General features: G+C 38.5%; 1 protein-coding gene across 1 annotated transcript; it reads left to right on the forward strand.

The window, feature by feature from the left end:
• Positions 1-1,094: 1,094 nt before the first annotated feature.
• LOC145133157 (F-box family protein) lies at positions 1,095-2,629 on the forward strand. The gene is made up of 2 exons (XM_079068093.1): positions 1,095-1,258; positions 1,385-2,629. Exon 2 carries the CDS (start codon positions 1,421-1,423, stop codon positions 2,519-2,521), a length of 1,101 nt encoding a protein of 366 aa, XP_078924219.1. The 5' UTR covers positions 1,095-1,258; positions 1,385-1,420; the 3' UTR covers positions 2,522-2,629.
• The last annotated feature ends 21,536 nt before the right edge of the window (positions 2,630-24,165 follow it).

A 24,165-nucleotide genomic window follows, 5' to 3' on the forward strand; every position in this document is an offset into this window, starting at 1 on the left:
CAACTAATTTACCGGATCTGATATCTATCATCTTCGGTGATGGAAATATGTGTATGGTAGATCTTTAATAAAGATCACAGTGAAGACATATGTTTTGGTATACGTTTTCATACAATACCATGATTTGCAGACAATAACAACATCCTCCTTACTAGTTTTCACGTTGTGATGTTAAGAAACCCAAAACGTTTTCAAAAACTTGATATGTGTATGGAACAAAATACACTATAGCACTGACGACTAAGTTTATTGACTTACCGGCTGTTCTACCGTCATCATCAACGTCGTCTTCAAACATTTTCGATCACTATTTTTCATATAATCTTGATTTTAAATATGGGATAAGTTGTATCTAATAAAATGATGGAATCTTCTTTTGTTAAAAATAGAGAGATAATCAAAACATAACATTACTGGTTTGAGGTTTTATTTCTCATCAATACAATGAGATTCATGATTGTTTATATACGAAATCTTATAGCTTCCCACAAGAATAAAACATAGACTCACTGAAAGACTTTATTAGTAAGAGTTCAATTTTTTTTTAGGATGTATACATATCATATCAATAGTACTATCACATCAACGCCACATCAACTCTACTTCTACACCACTTTACATAGGGATACTCACCACTCCACATAACAACATCACTTTTATTTTTTATTTGGTTAATAAGAGTCAAATTTATTGTAATTAAAAAAATACAAGAAAGTTACATGATAAAACTAAAAATTACATAAAATGTATAAAAAGAAAGGTGTGGGTGGGTAAGATTTTTTTATTTTTTTTATTTTTAATTGGTAAAATAATGAAGTAATTATAAAGAAAAGGAAAAACTAGTATAAATCAATCATTTTAAGAATTTTCAAAAATTTATGGACCAAAGCGTCATAAAAACTCTATTTTAGACCAATTGTGTAAGTATATTTTTTTTGGACCAAAATGACAATTTCTACAAACCCATAAGGAGTATTTTTGAATTTTTGTCTAATTTAATTTAAAATCATATATTCTTGTGAAATATACCTTAATAAACGTTTTATATTTAGATGGAAAAATAGTGTCATAGTCAAAAATAATATATAAGACCTTTAAAAATGTTAAGGGAGGCATAATCCCGTGCCTGGTATGCATTTCTGTATATGCAGCGTAGCAGATGTACAAGTAAAGTATAAAAAAATCCACCCGACCATCGCCACGACCACCACGACCACCACCGGCGCCTCCGCAACCAACCCACTCTCTCAATCATCACGTATGTTATTATATGTTCTAATAATATTTGATTCCAGCTTACTTTTTATTTAATATTTGATTCCAGCTTACTTTTTATTTGAGCACAAATTAGTATCTTTTAATTTTATTTTGGGTCTGTACCCAGTTACGATTTGCTCCGCTGCTCTCCGCCGCCGTCGAAATGGAGAACATCTTTTCACAGCTCCCACAAGATATAATTCACCAGATCTTCTCCCGAATCTCTCTCCAGCAAGTCATCGTCTGCCGCTCCGTTTCCAAGATCCTTAACACCACACTTTCATCCCCTTCCTTTACGCATCTCCTTGCCACCACTTCCCCTTTCCCTCTACTCGCCCTCCGCCCTCCCCATCGCTACCACCACCTCTCTCCGTCCCCCGTCCTCCACCTCTTCGATCCAACCGAAAGTAAATGGCTTCATTTCTCGCTCTCCTTCCTCCCTTTCCCCTCTGCACATCCAATCGCATCGGCCTCCTCTCTGGGCCTCTTATACCTCTGGGCCGATTCCCCTTCCCCCGATTCAAATAAATCGCTTGTCGTTTGCAACCCGTTAACTCGACAATACAAAACCCTCCCGCAACTCGGTTCGGCGTGGTCGCGACACGGTTCCGTTCTGGTCGACTCAGTCAACAATCGAGTCATCGTTCTTAACGAACTCGCTGCTCTCTACTATTCAAACTCAACCGATTCATGGCTCAAATTCTCTTCCAACTTACCATCAAAACCCAGAAGTCCGATCCTCGTTAGCGACTCGATTATCGCCTTATGCGACGTCGGATCTCCATGGCGGAGTCAGTGGAAGCTTTTTACCTGTACGATTCAAAACCTTCAAACATCTCAACCATGGAATACCCTTGAAAAATACGAATGGGGGGATGTATTTGACATCCTGAAACGACCCCGCTTGTTGAAAGGATTTGGGAATATGATCTTGATGATTGGCGGATTGAAGTCGTCCTTTTCACTCAATGCTTCATGCTCCACTATTCTGATTTTGAAATTGGATTTGTGTACATTGGAATGGGGTGAAGCTGGGAGAATGCCTCTTGAAATGTTCAGGTGTTTTCAAGAATCAAGCAAGTTTAAGGTGTTTGGAGGTGGGAATAAGGTTTGTTTTTCTGCAAAAAGGGTTGGGCGATTGGCTTTGTGGGAATCAAACGAGAAAGGGAAGGATGAATGGAGGTGGATTGATGGTGTTCCAGGCAATGGTGATGGGTTGTATCGTGGCTTCTTGTTTGATGCTAGGCTTGATGCTTCACCTTAAATCTTAATGGAGGTCTGCAATTTCCCTTTTTGCATCACTTCAAACTTTTTCGACATTATTGACATTGCAGTTCAATAATATTATGATTATCTATTTTCAGTTGTTTAATTATCACTACTGATGCTAAAGTTGCTTCTTTTCATACACGCTTTCAATTAAATCTTGTGGCATTTAATGCATAAATTGATCATGAAGCCTTTTTATATAAAGCTTGTGTCTTTGTTGTTGATGCTTTACAAAGGGGGTGTTTGGATCAAGTAGTTAGTTGATCATAGCTAGAAATAGTTAGATAACTTTAAAGATTTGTTAAGCCAATTCCTTACTTATGACACTAAATAATCAGATAATCATAGTCATAATAAGTTTCAACACACATTCAAACACCCTTATTGAAAAGTGAAACTAGTTGCATACAGTTGCTGTAGCATGTTGTTGTTCATGTGTGGGATTTAGTTCCTGATGTCGGAAGACTTTAAGGATTTGTTGAGTTAGATCTTAAATTCGATTGATACATGTTGAAATTAATGAGGTGTTTGGTTCACTGGATTCCATGGGATTTAGCCGGAATTGGAATACAAATTCAATTCCCGCATTTGATTGGAAATGAGTACGGAAGACATTTACAAAATCCTCTGACAAATGGATTTCAACATTCCATCCTAAAACTCATGATATTCGATTCCTAGAATTTCCTTCCTCTTGAAAATACTCAAATACCCTTTTAACTCTAGAATTTTACAAGTAAAAGCTTCTTGCCTCTCCATATTTTTCTTCCTTAATTTTCAAATCTTTCAAATTCCAATTTCTTTTAAAGATTCCAATTCATTCCAAAACCTTGTGTGAACCAAACACCTGTTTGGAAACTATAAGCAAGAACCATGTAGGGACTTCAAATGATCTTATTAGATATTCGTTTTCCCTTTATGTATATGGCATGGGTAGATATTAAGATCTTTTTTTGGGTTTTTGTTGGTGAATATTATAATTTTGGCAGCGGAATTGGGTTGGTTGTACAGGTGTGGGTATAACAATCACGGATCCAAAAATAATGCACCCCTTTTCTTGTACATGTGGGGGTGGGGGATATATTGTTCTCGTTTTTTATGTTTTTATAAAAAGTAAAAGAAAATAACTATAAATTTACTTCATGGATAACCAAGAGTAAAATTGCAACAAATTTATGTCTACATGCTAAAACTATATATGGACACCATTGAACTTATTAAAAAGTTTCAACGGGCTCTAAATGATGCTCATATTCGATGACATATATTTTAATAATATATACCAAAGACGTGAACTTAAGCGAATATGTTACAAATCTTAAAATTGAACAATAGCATTCTAGAATGTTGTCATCTTTTGGTATGAACATCATTCAAAAACGCGAATAAATTAGGTTCATGTTAGTATTTTCATTGTTAATCATTTATAAATCAGTCACCTTTACTTTTATAAAGACATTAGTTATTAAAAGTTGAGATCCATATTAAAACTTGTTATCATATGCCTTTGATTATACATACATTAATAAGTTTAATTGGTAGGTAATTGGTGTTAATTGTACTATGCATACAAATTTTAGATTTTTATGGAACTCATGGCAACTAGTATCCAAGTGGCATGTTTATTCTTATCATTTCCCCGAACTTACGACTCGTGAGTGCTTTACATAAGTCTTAAAACTAAGGACAAAACAAATTCCTTAAAAGTCTTCATATGGGTCAACATCATGGATAACCATTTTGGGGTATTGTAGATCTTCAAAAATCTCCAAACTTTTGTTTTGTTTTGTTTTGTTTTTTTTTTATTTTTTGTTTTTTGTTTTAATTTTTAATTTATAAAATTGTAAAATAAAAAAAAAGTACAAAGATCATGTATGGTATTTACAATTTTAAAGAAAAGAAAATACAAACAAAATGGAAACTAATCTAAGTATTTATAAGGCTATAGAAAGGATGACTCGATAAGGATGAGGTGGAGGCTGACATGAAACTCGGCAATGAGGGCAACACTGCCCCCCTCATCTCGGCATCTCAAGGTTTTATGTGGAACTTGGCACAATCTTTTTTTTTTCTTTTTGAAACGGCAAACTATCTAAACCTACTTCTAAATACTACCTATGTCTCCTAAGAGACTTGAACCCATGACCTCTCATTTGAGAGGATCAATCCTTGAGTCTCTCATTTTAGCACCTTCTTGACTGATATGGGCAGTGTTTGGTAGGAGGTGGCGCTCAACATTGCCGATACCACTCTTCATAGTCTAATTACAAAAAGGCACAAACTTACAATGTACAGACATACCAAGCAACCAAACTCACAATCATTATACGATATGGAGCCTCTTTAAAGTGTAGGAGCTGACGTGGACAAGGATGTTCACGCCTGAACACCACCCCCAAGGGCCGTAGATGTCTTATGGAATGGAGTATTCTACGACTGTTCACAGAAGGAATTCGACACAAAACGGACCGTTGGTGTTTAAACAGTCAAAAAAAGACCATTTACCCTTATTAATCATCAACATATCGTATTTACCCAACCTAATTTCTAAATATCATATTTATCCTTATTAAATATTAACATTTCAAAATATCATATTTGTCCTAACTCATTATTTTTAATATTTAATAATCATCTTGTATAATTTAAAATCTTTATAATTATATAAAAAACTTACTTAACCGTAATGCCCCTAGCTCTTATATGGATGGAATTTACTGTTTCACACCAAATTCTGCACACCTTTGCTAAGTGTTCGAAGGAAACAAAATCCATTTTGTAGAGCGTGTCTACTTGCTTGTTTTTTAATGTGGTATTTTTTGTATCTGGAACGTTTTTAGCCTACTGTTAGTTTCAGACGATGTTTAGGTATTGTTGCATACGAGGCTCCTTTACTTTGTGTGTCACCGACACCTGATTAGCAACAAACATTGAGTCACCAAATGCGATTAGGATTTCTACACCTATTTCTGTTGTCAATCTTAAATTTGTCAGTAACCTCATATTCAAATTCTTTGTTCAAAGTACAAAAGTCAAATTTCAAGACACAAATGACCTTATCACCTTTTGGGTTTGCCAACACTAGTACGACTTCAAGGCCTTCCTTGCGAGAAACACCATCGGTGTATAGTGTCCACAGTCCACACTCCACATGTCTAGTGTTGTATCGATCATTTTGTTGGAGGTTTATTTATTTATTTATTTTATTAATGTCAATTCTTTGTTTGACGCTTATCCTTCGTGAGGTAGTTTCCTTAGGAAGTTGGCCATGTATTATCATTTAAGGCTAGTTCGAGGCCTATTACATATCATGTTCTCCGGGCAGGATGACCTATTTTTATAATCTTCCTAACTTCTATTGTCACAACAATATATGTTTTATGGGTTGGTCTGTGAGAACTACTATGTGGTGGGTCTTGAAGATCTTCGAAGGCATCGTGTTTCCTATATCAATATCAATGAGAACGACTATGTAGTGGGTCTGGAAGTATCGAGGCAATTGATTCTTCTGTTGACCTTGCTATAAATTGTCATAGTGTTGTCAACTTTCCTACCAGCCTTTGCATGTCTTTTAGCTGGTTTGATGTTGGCATTTCTTGATGGTCATTCATCTTGGTGTAACATCCCAAAAATACAGTTTGAAAATTTCATTTTAAATCAGTAATAAAACCATATTCATCAAACGTCATATAAGAATCATAAACAATGTATCTCAAAATATCATAACAACTGTCAAATATATCAGAGTATAAACATCCCAGGCTGAACAAATGGTGTGTGCACTGCAATCTTCCCGAGCTCCTCTTTTGAAAACTGAGTACCTGAAACCAAAACTGAAAACCGTAAGCACGAAGCTTAGTGAGCTCCCCCAAACTACCACATACCATACAATAACATATAAAGCACATACTGGGCCTTGCCCACTGCATCAGACCAAAGTCCGGAACTGACTAGGGCCTTGCCCACTGCATCGGACCGAAGTCCGGAAACTGCATCAGACCGAAGTCCGGAACTAACCAGGGCCTTGCCCTCTGCATCGGACCGTAGTCCGGAAACTGCATCGGACCGAAGTCCGGAACTAACCAGGGCCTTGCCCTCTGCATCGGACCGAAGTCCGGAAACTGCATCGAACCGAAGTCCGGAACTAACCAGGGCCTTGCCCTCTGCATCGGACCGAAGTCCGGAACTGGCTGAACATAGCATAACATAATCATAACTACTAGCATAAACACATATACTGCATACTGCATCAGATCGAAGTCCAAAACACATAACACAAAGACATGCTTGAATCACAAAGACATCAAGCACACTGAACTACTGCATCGGACCGAAGTCCGGAACTACTGCTAACTAAACGGGCCGGCATTGTGGCCGTAGACCCGCTCCTACTGGAAGGAAACTCACCTCACAATGCTGAAGTCCTGCTGACAAAACCATAGCTGCTGGATGACAGATTCCCGATCTGTTAATATCAAAATAACACCCAATTAATAATTGGGTTCCACTACATTACTATAAATACATACTTTGGATAATTACTACATTACCCCTAGCTTGGCTTACCCAAGCCCAAGGCCCAATCCATAGACCCAAAGTCAACTAGGGATCAAAGCCCAACATATGGCCCAACTTTCCAAATTGGGCCCAAACCTCTACATGGACTTCCCTTAAGGCCCAATTGTTCAGTCCAGTCCAACATGTCTCATTCTAAGGGCCCAATATCATACAACCATCTATGCCCAAACTATGGCCCATCAATGGCCCAATTTTCCAAATTGGGCCCAATCCTTTATATGGGCCTTACCCTAAAGCCCAACTAATTACTCTAGTCCATTTGATTATTCTTGGATGACCCATTAATAAACCAATTACCAAAACCCAATCGAAAGGCCCAACTCAAGGCCCAAGTGAAACTAGGGTTTCACATAAAATGACGATTAGGGTTAAGTGTTTCTTACTTAACATATTAAGGACTTAATCCATTAAGTCCTTTACTCTACTAGATACATGAGATGGAGTGATTGGGCTTAATACATAATCCAATCTCAATGGCCCAAAAGTGGGTCCAATAAGTCTAAGGCCCAAATACTCACAATTAGGGTTTTCTAAACCCTAATTAGGGTTTTCCACTCAAACATGGCCCAATAGGCCCAAAAATAATCTTTAAGCCCATTAGGGTTTTGCTTGTAGGGCACCACCCACTACCACCTCGGGTAGTGGTGATCAACGGCGGCACACGGCGGCGGCCAGCACTTTAAGGTGGTGGTTTTCCATTTCTTTCCATTAATTAATTAATTTTTACAATTACAATGTAAATCTCCAAAATAAACACACACACTATAATGCTAGATATACACACACAGCCACACCATGGTGGCCTGGCGCTTGGCGGCAACCACCACCTCACTGTGGTGGCAGTGGCTTTTCTTGATTTTTCCGACCAAGCATGGCATACACAACACACACATAACAAAATACACTCCTATGCTCGAGAGACGGACCCAAATCTCCCACCTACGGTGGGCGGAGACGGCAGTGGTGCGACGGCCGGTAACAACTACGCTTCGATCGGCGTCGGCGACGGCTGGAACGATGGCGGGTTGAGGTTGACGAAGAGACTGAAGAGGAGGCGGAACAGCACCGCTACCACGGTGCCTACAGTGGAGTTGGCGGCGACTGAGAGGGGTTCTCACGAGCAACCAACGGCAGCAACGCAAGCGGCTTCGATTTCCGCGGTGGTCTTGGGTTTTTAACGGCGGCGGCTGGGGAGTAGGCGTCGGAGCCGCAGCAATGAAACACCAGGACAACAACCTTGCCCGTCGTTGCCGGCAACAGAACAGTAACAGCATCGGCGCCAACTGCCGGAGATAGCGGTGGCAGGCGCTATCGGCTTATTACGCTTCATCTCCGCCGACACAAGTCCTCCACGTCGGTTCTCGCTGCTGCCGGTGACAAGGGCTGATCGATGGCGCAAGGTGGTCGGAAGACGGATGAGTGGATGGTGGCGACGACGCCTGAGGCAAAGAAGAGGGGGGTGACGGCTGCCTCTCTCATTAGGGTTAGGGTTTCACAAGGGTTTTATACCCGCCTCCAATATAACAACTTTCCCATAATTACAGTTTTGGTCTCTCCCCATGGAATCTTTTCAACTTACATCCAAAACATACCAAACAGACCCTGCCCCCAGAAATCTTTACAAACTGAATCCAAAACTTACCTTTTAAACCCTGATCCCATAAATTCCTTTCATAATAGATCCCTAAATTACCAATAAAACCTTAAGCCTTCAAATCTTTTCAATTTAAGTCCATTAATTACCAAACGCACCCTGACTTCTGTAATTATGACTTTTAACTCCTCGAAACTAACGTCTCGCTCAATTATTATTCATTTTAGGGCTTCTATACATTTATTTATTTATTTATAAACGGGGTGTTACACTTGGTTAGACGTTGAATTCTTTTTTTGGTGATAAAATATCCAAGGAATTGCCCTTCTTCCATCCCCAGTGAGTTTTTTGTTGGATTAATTTTCATTTGAGCAATCCATAGTGTGGTGAAATGTTTCCTTGATGTTTTACTATACGCATGTCGTCGATGTATACTTCTACGTTTTGCCCAAGTCTTTAAGTACATTGTCAACTAGTCGTTGGCATGTTGCTTTGGCGTTCTTAAGACCGAAAGACATTCTCAAGTAAGAGAATGTACCACGATCTGTGTATTTTCTTCGTCTTTTCTATGTAAATGAGCTTCAAATTATATATCCATGATCTGTAGAATACATTATTTTCTTCATTTTACCGAATGACATTCTCAAGTAAGAGAATGTGCAATGATCTGCATAGAATACATTATTTTTTTCAATGTAAATGAGCTTCAAGTTATATAACCATATTTTAAATTATTATAAAATACTAATGAGTCCATATACCAGTTTTATAACAAATTATATGACCATATTTTAATTTATTATAAAATATACTTGTAATAGTAACTCGGTAGAGATCAACTTTAATCTATAAAACGATGATAAATTGATTTTTTTTATAGATTGTAAGAGTTTCATTGCAATATATAAATTGATGGGAAAGAATAAACATACTTATATGAATATACATTTAATCACAACATTACAATATTGATAAAGTCCATAAAACAAACTTGTCCCGTCCGTGATTTATTTTAAAGTTTTTGCCAACATTATGTGCTGTAAAGATTCATTTCACACCTCAACCATTTATTTTATCTGAATTAAATCCAAATTAAGTTAAATTAATCTGATTAAGACAACTACCCTTATACTTCTAAGATAAGCCTATCAAAACTCCCATATGTCAGCGAATTAAAAACCAGAGTGTCTTTCGTTTACGTTTTATATGCAGCGATAAAAGCATATAAAATGGAACAGGTTCACTTAATTTTATATAATTGATACAAATGTTTAAAATTTTAAAATTCACTTCCCAAAACGAAGAAATGAATTTAAAATTTGAGACCATTTATTTGTTCTATTTTTTAATTTTTTAATTTTATTTATTTATTTATTTATTATTATTATTATTATTATTATTATTATTATTATTATTTGCTTGGTCTAGGTAGTCCTCTATAATTTTGTATTTTTGTAATTTGTAAGACTTTTTTTTTTTTGCTTTTTGAAATAAAGGACTTATAATTAACAAGTAAAACAATTTATATATATAAAAATACATACATGCTTATTTTTTTCACATGTTAGACCGGACGGAGCGTCGCGGGAAGGGGGTGCGGAAGGCGTTCCCGTACATTGGAACACCGCACTGTCCCTGCGGGAAAGGAAGTGCGGGAAGGGAGTGGGGGATAGAGACCTCACATTCTCTCTCCTATTTTGATTGGTTAGATTTTTCTTTTTATTTTCATTTTCAGTTTTTTAATATTTATTAAATTATATACCTACTAAAAAAGTATAAAAAAAATATATCAAAAATCATGGCTTTTAATTCCCTACAAAAGGAGTATAATATTTGTATGAAATATATTTTAAAAATAAGGGTAAATTACACCAATCGTCCATCGTGCACATGCCAGAAAACGTGTTTAGTCTCTATTTTCAAAAATTAACTCGGACCGTCCCTCGTTTGTTTAAAACTTACACATTTCATCCCTCTGGACATAAAAAGACTATTTTGCCCTTCAAAAATTCCTTTTTAATTTTATTTTATTGCTTTATCATTTTTTAATTAAAAAAAAGAAAAAAATATATCATGTACCCACCCTCCCTCTTTCCTTTTCCCACCGTCCTTTCCTCTTAATAGAAACCTTCCTATCTCCGATCAAAATCATTAGGTGAATCACCGGCGGATTTTCCACAGCCACTTCATTTTGGTTCCAAAATCGTCTCACCACCTATTCTCCTCCTCTTTACTCGACTCAAAACCGGTCTCACACACACCATGTACAACCTCCTGAATCCACCGGTCAGACTCTAACCGTGGTTACGACGCAATCTAGAAAAAGAAATTATTAGTAGTGGCGATGCTCGATCTGAAACCCCCAAAATGAAATCCGTCATGAAATGCCCAAAGTTCTCAATCTGAAACCACACATTTCCTCGTATATAAATCTGAAACCCTAGTCACACAGGTGAAGAAGGAGATCGTCGATCGGAAAAGGAGGAGGAGAGAGATGTAGTACAGGTGATGGCGCACGGGTGAAGAAGGAGACCGTCGATCTCGAAACCCTAGGTGGCGATTCGAAACCCTGACCTATGTTCTTGGTTGTTGAAGGTCGTCGACGAGGCAAGAGTTATGCTTGGCGGAAGGTGGCTCACGTTGAAGAGGATGGTTGAATGATGGAGAAGATTACAAGATTGTGAGTGGAGAATAAGGGATATCTGATGGGAAAACGAGGAGGAAAGAGATGTCATGGTTCTGTAAACAATAATAATGGTGGTGATTGGTGCTTCGATGATGGTGACGGACGGTTTTCCGGCGATAGTGGTGGTCGGTGGTCTGACGATGTCCGCCCGGAAAGAAAATGGTGGTGTTTGTGATTTTTTTGTGAGGGTGAGGTTTTAGAAATAAATAAGGGGATATACCTTTTTTCTAAATATTAATCTATAATTAATATCAATAAAAAAATCAAAAATAATTGGAAATTAAATAAAAAAGGGCATTATGGTCATTTTAGATTTGACATGGACTAAATTCGCAATAAAACTGCATATCAGGGACGAAGTGTGCAAGTGTTAAACAACAAGGGACGATTCGAGTTAATTTTTGAAAATAGGGACTAAACACGCTTTCTGGCAAATGCACGAGTGACGATTGGTGTAATTTACCCTAATAATAATAATAATAATAATAATAATAATAATAATAATAAAAGAATGAACGATCCTTCCCATACACACTCTGGGTTTTGGTGAGGAAAATAAAAGTAAGGGAAATGATGAAGTGTCAAGCAAAAAATGAGGGATCCTTCCCGCACACACCCTTGGGTCTTACATCAGATAGATCAAGTTACTTTTCATTTTTATACTTTTAGCTTAAGGACGTGTTCGTCAAAACTAGCTGGTAGCGGGTAGCAGATAGCTTGTAGGTTGTAGCGTTTTGTTAAAATGTAACACCCTGTTCCGAATCGTTTCCTAATTCGAGGTTGTGACCCGAAGATCGGTTATCATAAGGCTTAGGGCCTTTGGGAAAGAGAGATTTAGACCCATTTGGGTGTGGGTAATGTATATTTGATGACCCGGGAGTTCGGTTTGTGTTTTGGAGCCAGAGGGTAAATCGGTAAAGTGTCAATTCGGGTTTTTTATGAATTTTGGATTTTAGTTTGGAAAGTTTTAAGGCAATGATGAGTTGATAGAAGTGTAGAACCTCTCGTTACATTTCCGTGGATATAAGGATCACCGAAATCGGACTTAGAACGAAGAAGTTATGACTTTCAGAAGTTTGAAGGATTAGAGGCTAAGCCTAGTACGTTGGGCGTATTTGGGCCGTACGTTGGGCATACTAGGAAGGCTGATCGTGGGAACCCTTTGGAGTACGCTGGGCGTACTCTAGTCAATCCCAAACCCTAATTTAGGGTCTTGGACCCTATTTAAGCTCCTTAACTCAACACCAAACCCTTTTTTCTTCAGCCTCCATCCCATTAAACCATAGAAATGAAACCCTAGCCTCTATTTGTGTGGTTCTTGATCTTTTGGGAGTGTTTTCATACATTTTGGTGCTCATTGAAGAAGAAAGAGTTTCTTTGAGAAGTGTGGGATTGCTTGGAGCTTGTGGATCCAAGCTCTAATCATCTTGATCTACCTTCTGGAGGTAAAAAGCTTCAAACTTTATGGCTCTTTAGTATAGATCTTGCTTTGGGTGGTGTTTTTCCATGTTTTGGTCCTAAGGTTGTTGATCTTGTGAGTAGGAGCTACTCCAGGACCTTTGAGCCTCATATTTGGTCCTTGTTGAGTTATTAAGTCATAAAAATGTCATCTTGAGGGTTTTTATGGATGCATGCATGAGTTGGTGTTCTTAATATGGATAAAAACAAGCATTTTGTCCCATTAAGTCATGCAAAAGAGTAAAGTTGCCAACTTTATGTGTTAAGACATCATTTAGGGTCAAGATAAGTGTTTAGATGCTTTTGTCTTAACCATTAAGAGCTTATTTCGGATTTTTGGGCCCATGATGAGTACGTTGGGCGTACGTAGCAAGTACGCTCAGCGTAATGTTGTTTTCATGCATATACAGCTTGTACCTTGTGCTTTGGGGGTGTGTACGTTGGGCGTACACTTTTGGTACACAGGGGCATACTCCACAGGATGTCAATTTCGGGTCTTTTAAGGTTTGGGCATTGTTGGGCCATTGGACTTCTGACTTTGGGCCATTGATAGACCAAGGGCTTTCTTGGAATTAGGTCCATGATGGTTTTGGGCCTAATTAGGAAGATGGGCCATATTGGGCCTTGGGATGCCATTTAGGGATTTGGGCTTTTTGAGCAAATGGGTCGGGCCTTGGTTTTGGGCCAAGTAAGAAAAGGGTAAAATGGTCTTTTACCCTTTAGGAAGTTGGATTATGGAGTGGGCCTCGGATTTTGGGTTATCAGATTAATTATTAGTTATTAATTAAGGTTGTATTTATTGTTAGTTGGTGCGAGGTTATCCGGTTCAGCGACCCGAGCAGTTATTTGATTATCAGCGGATTGATGTGAGTTTCCTCATTGTGTTTAGCGGGTCGAAGGCACCAATACCGGCCCATGGTTTGTTATGTTAGAATGCTAGATGTCTGCGTGACACTTGCATGTGTTATGTGCTTGTATGCTTATCGGACGGGGCCCGATGACCGTTCTGTATGCTAATTATCTTTATGATTTCTGCATGTGCTATGTGTTTATTTGTTATATGTTTATATGTATACCGGGCGGGGCCCGATATACATATGTATACCGAGCGGGACTCGATGCCGGGCGGGGCCCATTATATGCTTATTCTGTATGGTATGTGGTATTTTGGGGAACTCGCTAAGCTTTGTGCTTACAATTTTTTTATGGTTACAGTTTCAGGTACATCTGGTTCGAAAGAGAAAAGCCCGGCGTGATCGCAACGCATCCACCCATGTTTCCACATTGTGATGATTTTGGGATTGTATTCTGATGACTGGTTTATTATGAAATACTTTTGGATGTTTGAATAAAAGATAATTAGTGTTTTGATTGAATTAAAAAATGAAATTTTTACCTCATAATTTTTGGGACGTTACATAGAGGATACATGAAATAACATTTGGATTTGGAACGTTTTGTTTAAACTAAACGCTAGAAGCTTGTAGTGTCAAACAATGTTTTCTGTTTAAAAACGGAGCGTTTTGTCAAACGATAGAAGGTAGAAGCTCTCAAACGTTCCGTGCCGAACACGCCTTAAAAATCAAAATTGTGTTATAAATTTGGTCCGCATTTTAAATTTTGCTACCAATTAGTTCTAACTTTTTTTTTTCAAATTCGCTCCAAGATTTTACTTCATTTTTAAATTTAACAACTTTTTATAAAGTTTTAAGGTCATTTTAAAAAACCATGGACTTTTTAGTACAATTTTTTTTTTATTTTTTTTTAACAATATTTTTATATTTGCATTACAACTTTAAAATTTTTTCTTTTATATTTTTATACAACTTCTTTTAACTTTTTATTTTTTCATTTTTTACACTTTTTGTAGATTTTTTTAAAACTTTTTGTACACCATTTTTTGAACGTATATTACAATTTTTTTTTAAAAAATCTTACTTACGTTTTTCACGTTTAATATATTTTTTATAATTTTTTACAAAAAAATGTTTATAAAATGTTTAAAAGGTTATAAAAAATACTCTTAGAATATTTCACATTTTTTAAAACACTTTTAAACTTTTTATAAACTTTTTTTTCTAAAAAAAATGGTAAAAATGTACACTAACATGTAGAACAATAAATGAAAAACATAAAGAACTGTAAAAGAAAAGTTGTATAAAAATATTAAAAATAATTCAAAATTTGTAACACATGCTTAAAAAGCTATAAAATAATGTAATTTCCGACATAAAATTACATAAAAATTGTATAAAAATGTACAAAAAAAAACCTTAAAAGTGTAAAAAAAAAATTGTAGAAAAGTTTTTTTTTTTTTTTTGGAAAACGCCTTAAAAAAGTTATAAAAATGGTTAATTTGTAAGAGGTAAAAATCAAAAATTATTAGTTCGTTTACATTTCTATTTAATAAATTGAGTTTGTTGATAAATTAAAGACAATCATTTCCAAAGAAATGTTAACCCTTATATTTTTTTTTCGTTATTGAGGTTTGGTTCAATCTTATGTATCCTATCCCTATATTTTGTTTCCCACATTGGCCGTTATTATGGTATCTTTTTTTTTTTTTTTTTTGGTTATAATTTTCGTAAATTTACAAATGTTAAAAACTATAATACCAATTATGATTATTGGTTTGTATTTTTAGTTTATTTTTTTTCTTTTACTTGATATTTTTGGTTAATCTTATCATACTCATCCATTTTCCTCATCTTCCTATTATTAGATCTGACTACAACCCATCATGTTCACCTCCGACAACCACCATTAGCCATCTTCGGCAACCACCGGTCAAAATCAATAAAAATCTATAATCAAAGCCTAACTAAAATCAAAATAAAAAAAAAATCAAAAACTAAACCTAATCAAACCCAAATAAAAAACAAAACTTGAAAGAAATATAAAATCAGTCTCGAAAACAAAATCAAACCTAATCAAACCAAAACCGAAAATCGAAGCAGTCATATGAGATCCCTAAATCGAACCTGAAACAAACTTTAAATCCACATATCAAACCTGGAATAAGGTTTGGTTCAATCTATGTGTCCTGTGTTGTGACAACCCGAATTTCCTATCTTGTTCAATCATTCAATTCAGTCAAAGTCAGGCTTGTTTCAGCTAATGTAGCATTGTTTAGAGTTTGTTTGGGCATTCTAAGCCTAGGATATCAAAGGATCAAGTGTTAGATTGGGTCAACTGAAGTTCAAAACCATCAAACAAGCCATAAACCCCTCAATGAGGAGTTTACGGCCAGGACACATGAGTTTATAGCCGTAAACTCATGGTGGCCGTAAACTCTAGCCTATAAGTATGAGGCTTGGGCCATTCTTCTTCACTTTTACCATTTCCAAGGCTAAGAACTCGAAAACTCTCTCAAGTATCATAGGATTTTGCTTCAAAACCCTCAAAATGTAAGTGATTCCTTCCATCTATGAGTTAATACTTCTCTTATCCATGAATCACCATTGATTTCATCCATGGATTTCATCAAGAACACCCTCATTTGCCTTCAAATCGTAAGTACTCCCTCCTTAGCTTGTTATCTAGTTGAAACACCTGATTTGAACCTTGAAATCATCAAGAATGCATGAACAAGAGGAGTTTACGGCCAAGCAATCTCCCTTGGCCGTAAACCCTAGTTAGTGGTGCATTTGAGCCTTAAACTCTTCCTAAGGCTTGGAATTGAGGCTAGAACACCCCCTTGTGCTTTGTAAGACCTTGAAACACTTTTTCATGCACCTTTTACCATGAGTTTGCGGCCGTAAACTCCATGGCCGTAAACAACTATAAGTGTGCCATTTTTAGCCACAAACCCTTCTTAAAGTCCAAGCCTTAAACCTTGAACCTTTAATGGATGTTGTAGGATCTTAAAACACACACCTTGGCATGATTGACCATGAGTTTACGGCCGTAAACTCCCTTGGCCGTAAACTCATGGCCGTAAACTCCATAGGTGGTCGTGCACTCCTCTTAGTTCAATCACATGTGATTTCAACACTTGGTTAAAGTGTTTCCCTAGTCCCGCGAGGTGTTCCTTGCATTTGGTTGCTTCTAGACACTATATTTATGTCAATATATGCCATTATATGTCATTTAGGACTCGTTAAGTCTCGGGACTTCATTCGTGGAACTTCTCATCCTTACGCGCATATTCGTTGAATCACCCACGTCAGGTGAGTTCATACGCCTACGCTTTTCTGAGTTTTTATGTTTTCAAGGGGAGAATACAAGCAAAAGTACAAGGAAACTTGTGCTCAAAATATATTATTTTGTTTAAGATAATTATATTTCTAGTATGTTTTTAACATGGAAAACAGTTTTTACCAAACGATTAAGAAATCAACTCGTAGAAACAGTTTTCAAAACTAGGGTAACGAACTTGTGAATCATGTCGTAAAATGTATCATTTTATAAAGGATTCCTACAAATCATAAAAAGGATTTTCCATATTATTACTTGTAAATTTGTTAGTCTAGTTGGATACACGTCCTTGGTAACACTCACCACCGAAACAGAGTGTAGGACTAGCACTTATGACCAGAATCTCTTGTAGGGAGAGCGTGACTGTTGTGTATAAATCTATACGGGACTGACTATCCCGCACCTCGCTGCTAGCTACAGTGGGACCGGCAGGTCTACGGGTGACAAAGTCATAAAGGATATTGGCTCCAGTACATGCCATATCAAGTTAATGTATGGTCATGACCCTCGCAACGTAGATAGCAGGGATTTACTTTTGTAATAATGAATCAAGTGAACTAACCTCAAAGTTATAACCGATTTAATTACTGGAGGGTATTAATAATAATATTTTCAGGATTTAGTTCATCACGGTTTTCTTTTATTTAGTTTTTAAGGCTAATTTACCTCTCTGGGTGTAACCAGGGTTTTTAAAAGAAAACTGCTTTTATTAATACGAGTATGGTAGATACTTGCATACCTCAGTTTAAAACGAATAATCAACCATCAACCTTTAGGGAAAATATAGGATTTTCCCGGGATAAACCGGCTATTCAAGACGGATTCGTTTATCATGTAATCAACGGATATTCATATTCATTCCACGACACCTTGGATTGTATGTATCTTGGTACGAATCTGGAAGTCATGGAAGGAATGGGTTTTCAAACAGGCTTTTATTAAGAAAATATAGGATTTTCTTGAGGAACACTTTTCAAAAGGATCAAAGAACATTTTCCACCAAAAACTAAACGCTTATGATGTAACATCCGGATTCCCAGGTATCTTATTTTAAGTATTTATCTTGAGTTTTAGGGAGGGACTCGGCGAGTAGGCGCTCAGACTCGCCGAGTAGGATCGCGAATTCTTGACTGGATTAATGATCGGACTCGACGAGTCGATGCGTGGACTCGGCGAGTCCGTGCTGTTAAGTGAAACCCTAAATCTCAGGGCCTGAGCCCTATTTAAAGGCCCTTATGGCCGTCATTTGCGGCCACTACTCCCCTGTGAAAAACCCTAGAGAGAAAAGAGAGCTTAGAGAGCATTTTGGAGGCTAATTCTTCATCCTTTGGTGTGATCTTGCAATAAGGAGTGGGAAAATCCAAGCTAGATCGATTGTGGAGCTTGGATCTGTGTTGTTCACACTGAGATTCACGTTTTGAGGTACAAGTTCCTTCCCATTTCGTGTATTTGATAGATTCCTTCAATCTAGGGTTTCCTTTGCACAATTTTGAGTTAGATTGTGAAGCATATGAGGTCCCTTTGGGTATAGATGATAGATCTGGACCTTGAGAGGTCCAAAAGGTCCCAAGCTTCCAGCTTTATGAGGTTTCATGTGAGCCTTGAGAGTAGAACCCCATTTTAAAGGTTATTTCTCCATTTTTGGACTTATAAGCATTGCATGAACGTAAAGTTTGAACCTTTATGTGACTTTCGAGTGTTAGAAGGTTGGATATACTGGTTGGTGAAGCAGATCTGACCTCAAATGATCGTTTGAGTGTTTTCATGGAAGGAACTCGCCGAGCCCATAAGGGACTCGACGAGTCGAGTCGGGTTGCCCCGCGATTCGCGACCTGTGATGACCCGTTGAGTGTAGGGTTGACTCAACGAGTCGAGTGAGGACCAGGGGCGAAGAGGACATGCATGTTCTCGCCGAGTCGCACGAGTGCACTCGACGAGTCTGGTCAAAGTTTGACCGTTGACTTTTGTTGACTTTTAGGGTTTGGTCAATGTTAGGGTCTTTGGGCCATGAGAGGGGTAAAATGGTCTTTTACCCTTCTGAGAGTATTAAGAGAGGGATTAGTCTAGCCTTGAGGGTTTTATTGATTAGAGTGCTTATTCCATGTGATTAGGCGGGGGCTAGACCGGATTTTACCAAGTTCGATATTTACCGAGTTACCCGAGGTGAGTCTTCTCACTATACTTTACCTAGAGTGGTAATTTGAGTTATGTGACAGAGTATCTTGTATGCTATTTATGTAATTGTGATACACTGCATTATTTCTGTGTGATTCATACCGTGTATGTTCCAGAGTTTACAGAGTTAGAACCGGAAGGTTCACAGAGTTAGGACCAGAGGGTCCACTTAGGACCGGAGGGTCCACAGAGTTACAGCCTCGAGTGGCTAATATGTGTTATATGTGGTATTTTGGGGAACTCACTAAGCATTTATGCTTACAGTGTTGTGTTATGTGTTTCAGGTACCAGTGAGGATCGCGGGAAGGCGCCGGCATGATCAGTACACACATGAGGAGTTTTATACATTATGATCTTGGGGTTGTGTTTCTATGGATTGATATGTGATACAATGACATTTTTATAATATTTATGAATGAAAGTATGTTTTTGAAAATGTGAAAAATTGTTTGAAAAATTACGGTGTTACATATGAACTCACCAGCTTTATGCTGATATTCTTTCAAAACTGCTTGTATTCTCAGGGAATTAGTAGACAGGTACTTCCAGGCTTTTGGAGAAGTCGGCGCGTTAGAGTCACGTCTTTCAATTTTACTTTTGTTATGAATAAAACCTTGTATTAAAACAATGTAAACCTTTTTCATATATGTATTCAATGTTTGGTTGTGTTTACTATGCTTGCTATGATACAACTGTTGTGATACTACGCATGACGTCAACCACCCCTGAACGTTCCCGCCGTTCCGGTTTGGGGGTGTGACAGATTGGTATCAGAGCTATTGTTTATAGTGAACTAAGTATACCGAACCTTACATGGTATACAACTATAAACATTAAGGGGACTAAGTGCTCTAAACTAAAAGTATACTTTCAAAAATATAAGTATTTTTATAACAAAGTATATAAGAATACCCGAGTACCAGAATTCGTGTCATAGGTAGAACAAAACAAAAGTATTTGGATGTTGGACATCGCGGTTAAACCTGGGCAGTTATGTAATCATGTCTAGGGTCAATATAGCCTGATAAACTATATTCATTCGAGACATGACCAACATGTGCTTGGGAGCGACTGTAGTGTTGCAGCAAGCCTAAAACTTACCTAGATACCAGAGGAGTTCTAGAACCAAACATAAGGATTAAAATACTATAGGAGTATTTTAGGATGCTATAACGACTAAGCCGGAAACTTACCCAAAAATCCATTCTTCAAGAGTCAATCATGTAACTACAATACATTGGAGGTATTATACATTCGAAGCCTATTAACTATCACTTTACCATCACCACGCGTAGATAGCATGGCTGGATTCCATCTTCCTGGCGACCCGTACTTTCCCAACCAAGGAGATGATGGATGGATCGAGCCAGAGCCAGAAGGAAACCATGAAATTCCTTTGGACGATGATTTTGCCGAACCATTTCCTGAAGAGACTGACTCGGAACCCGAAGTCGAGAACCTACCTCAAGTGACCCCAATACTAAATCCTAACCCTCAAGTTGGATTCCAAGGTCCAATGCCTATGTGAGTCGAGAGTTTAAATAGGTGGAGCCACGAGCAAGACCAACCCCTCCCATACGACGGAAACCACAACTTCTACAATCTGAACGAAGGAGGCCCCGCGGAAAGGGCCCTTCCAATCCTGATACGCCGGGTGACTCGCAATGAGGAACTAGGTATGGCAACCCTTCAGCGAACTATGGAGCTCGAAAAAGATTCGAACGCCAACACTGACCGCATTCGTCGCCTCGAGATTTATCATGCGAGAGCTGTAAGGAACAATGAAGCTGTGCAACGAGAGTTAGCTACAACCCGATCCGAAGTCATAGAGCTCTGAGCACGTCAGTCAGAGTACGAGAGACGCCTGCTTGGTGTGGAGCGTCAACTAGCCGAATTAAGGTTTCACTTGAGGAGTGCCCGTCGCTGATAGGGGGATACTCTACTCATCCTTCCTTTTTGGTCTAAGGAATAACTTTCATATCTATGTTCTGAGTAGTTCTTTTCCGTAAACATCTCTGTCCTTCATGTTGCCAAGATTCTTTCTCTGTTAGAATGACTTAGACCTATTTTTTTGGTCAAGGATTCTGAAAAATGTGTAATCTCAGTTTCAGTTATGATGGCAACAATCATATTTCAGTTAAAGATTATCATTGTCAAAAGTATACCTTAGATCGATAGCATGCAAATTAAGCAACTTTATCAAAGCCCTATCACCGTTTCGTCTTAAAAGCATGTGTCATAGGAAGTACTCTTACCTTAAGAATGATCATTCCTTTTCCCTATCGATTTCATATCAGTCTCCATAAAAAGCTACGAGGTCATAATCGGCATGAGATGGTTAAGCCCCAAATCGTGCTGATGCCCCTTGCTTCAAAAGGGCGTTTCGTCTCAATCTTTCCCTCTGACGAAGTCCTCACTGGTTATAGTGATAAGATTTGTTCGAACCTTCGTATCATTTCCTGCGCCAAAGCCCAGAAGTATCTGCGAAAGGGATGTCATGCATTCCTGGCTCATGTTGTCGATGAGATGCAAAAAGTTAAAGGCCTCGAGAGCATCTCCGAAGTCTGCAACTTTCCTGATGTCTTCCCCAAAGACATTCCAGGGATTTCTTCCGAGTGTCAAAGTTGAATCCCGTATCGACTTGATCCCCGGAACTACCCTTATAGCTAAATCTCCATATCGTCTAGAGCCGACGAAAATGTGAGAGTTATCCAGCCAGCGCAATGAACTGAACAACAAGGAGTTCGTAGGTTTATTGTATGTGAACTTTATTGCGTTCAAATATTTTTCTATTCTTGCTAGGACCACATCATGGGGATGTGGGTCGGATCAATGAGAGTCAGATAGCAAAACGGAAAACCTTAATGCATAGATAAACATTTAGGATACATCCAGAGGCAACCATTGTTGCTCACAAGCTTCTTTTCTTGACATGTAGCAGATCATGCCTCTGAAGAAACGTAACCAACCCACCGGTAAGACACCAATCCTCCAGATGGACTCAACTACGTTCCAAGCTACTGTCACAGCAGCTGTAGCAGCCGCCCTGGCTGTTCTTAACGCTAACAACACAAATGTGGGTGGAAGTGTTAATGGCAATCCAAATCTTGGTGTTAACCAATCTCAACAACAAGTGCCTACTAGAAAGGACACACCTGATCTCCAACCTAACATCCTAAAACGAAAGTTCAAAGGGAGTTGTTCGACCCAAAGACCTACTGAGAAGCAACGAATTGGGATAGTCAGTACCCCAGTCATCCCTGCTGTTCCAATACCAACAATACCCTACTGTGGAAACCTCCCGCACTGCAACAAATGCAACTACCATCATCATGGAGTCTGTCGAGTGCTGCATTGCACCAGATGCAACAGGAAGGGGCACACCTCCAGCAATTGTAGGACCCTAGTCAAGTTCATCACTCTGACTACCAATGTTGGGACAAGTCCAACCTGTTACCTATGTGGTAGTGTAGGACATTTCAAAAGAAATTGTCCTAAGGCTAAGGATGGCAAGGAAGCTCGCTTCGCAAAGACCCCGACCCAACACATCACTTCCACTACCGATGTTAGCTTAGTTCAAGTGTGCGGTACATGTGGAGGAATGGGACATGTCAAAAGAGACTGCCCAACAGAGAAGAACAATGAGGAAACGGGAGGAGTCTGACCTCAGGGAATGAGGAAGCATCAAAGAACCCTGCTATGTTTTGGTATGTTTTCGCAAACCCCAATAATTTCTCATAATCGTGATTAACTCCCTCGTCCAAACTGAATCACGATGTTCTTATAAGATTTAAAGCCCTAATGAGTAAATTATGATAGCTTAGTGAATACGTTAGGTTCAGTTGTAGTTATACATGAATTGTATGCACCAAATGATCATAGAAAGATCTAGTAAGAACCATTTCATGAAAGTTCATAGTTTCAAACCATCAGAACCTTCGGGTAAGTAGTACCTGTTAACTTCTAGTCAAACACAGCAAACACCAGAGACATTCATCCAAGGGCCGCAATGTCCTAACAAAACGATCCTTCCAAACTAACTTAACGCGCGATTCTACGACGTCGTCCCGCTTAGTCTGACTGAGTCTATGTTATACCAAGCCCTTTTGTCTTAAATCGTTCGATCGCAAAACTCCCGTCACTCGTAACGACAAATTAGATGCGAACTTCGAAAATTCATCACTCTTCGAAAAACCCGAAAGTATTCATACGAAGAGTACCACCCACAAAGACATGGACAGAGTAAGAGGGTTATCCGGACAATTGGAAATACGTCATGGGACACTCAACTACCCTTAGTTGAACTTTCTCGCAACAAACGGAGACCTTTACAACATCAAGGTTGCGTCGTTCGAAGCCCTCTATGGCCGTAAGTATAGATCCCCTCTGTGTTGGGCTGAAGTGGGTGCAACTAGTCAAGAGTCAAGTCCACGACAGTACTCTCACGAGTCCTGAAACCATCCGAGAGGCGACTGAAAGGGATCGTACGAAAGGGCTACGCCGATAAGAGACAAAAACCCTTGGAATTCCAAGTTGATGACCCTGTCCTTTTAAAAGTCTCACCCTGGAAAAAGCCTGATACGCTTCGGAAAGCATAGAAAGCTAAATCCAAGAATACGTCGGACCGTCCGAGATCCTTGCTAGGAAAGGTCCCGTAGCGTACAAACTTCAGCGCTTAGCAGCGTTCATTCCGTCTTCCACTTGTCGAACCTAAACAAGTTTCTGTCCGATGAGACACTTGTGACTCCACTCGATGAGATCGAACTAGACGAGAGCTTACACTTCGTGGAAGAACCCGTAGAAATCATGGATCGGGAAGTCGAACGAACAAAACAAAGTCGCATCCCGATAGTGAAGGTTCGCTGAAATGCCAAGCGGGGACCTGAATTCACTTGGGAGCGCGAAGATTCAATGAAGCAGAAGTACCCCCATCTCTTTCCAAGTTCATGAT

This window comes from Lactuca virosa, chromosome 1 (genome assembly GCF_052849685.1).
Source record: "Lactuca virosa cultivar CGN04683 chromosome 1, Lactuca_virosa_CGN04683_v6, whole genome shotgun sequence".
NCBI classification, from domain to species: domain Eukaryota; kingdom Viridiplantae; phylum Streptophyta; class Magnoliopsida; order Asterales; family Asteraceae; genus Lactuca; species Lactuca virosa.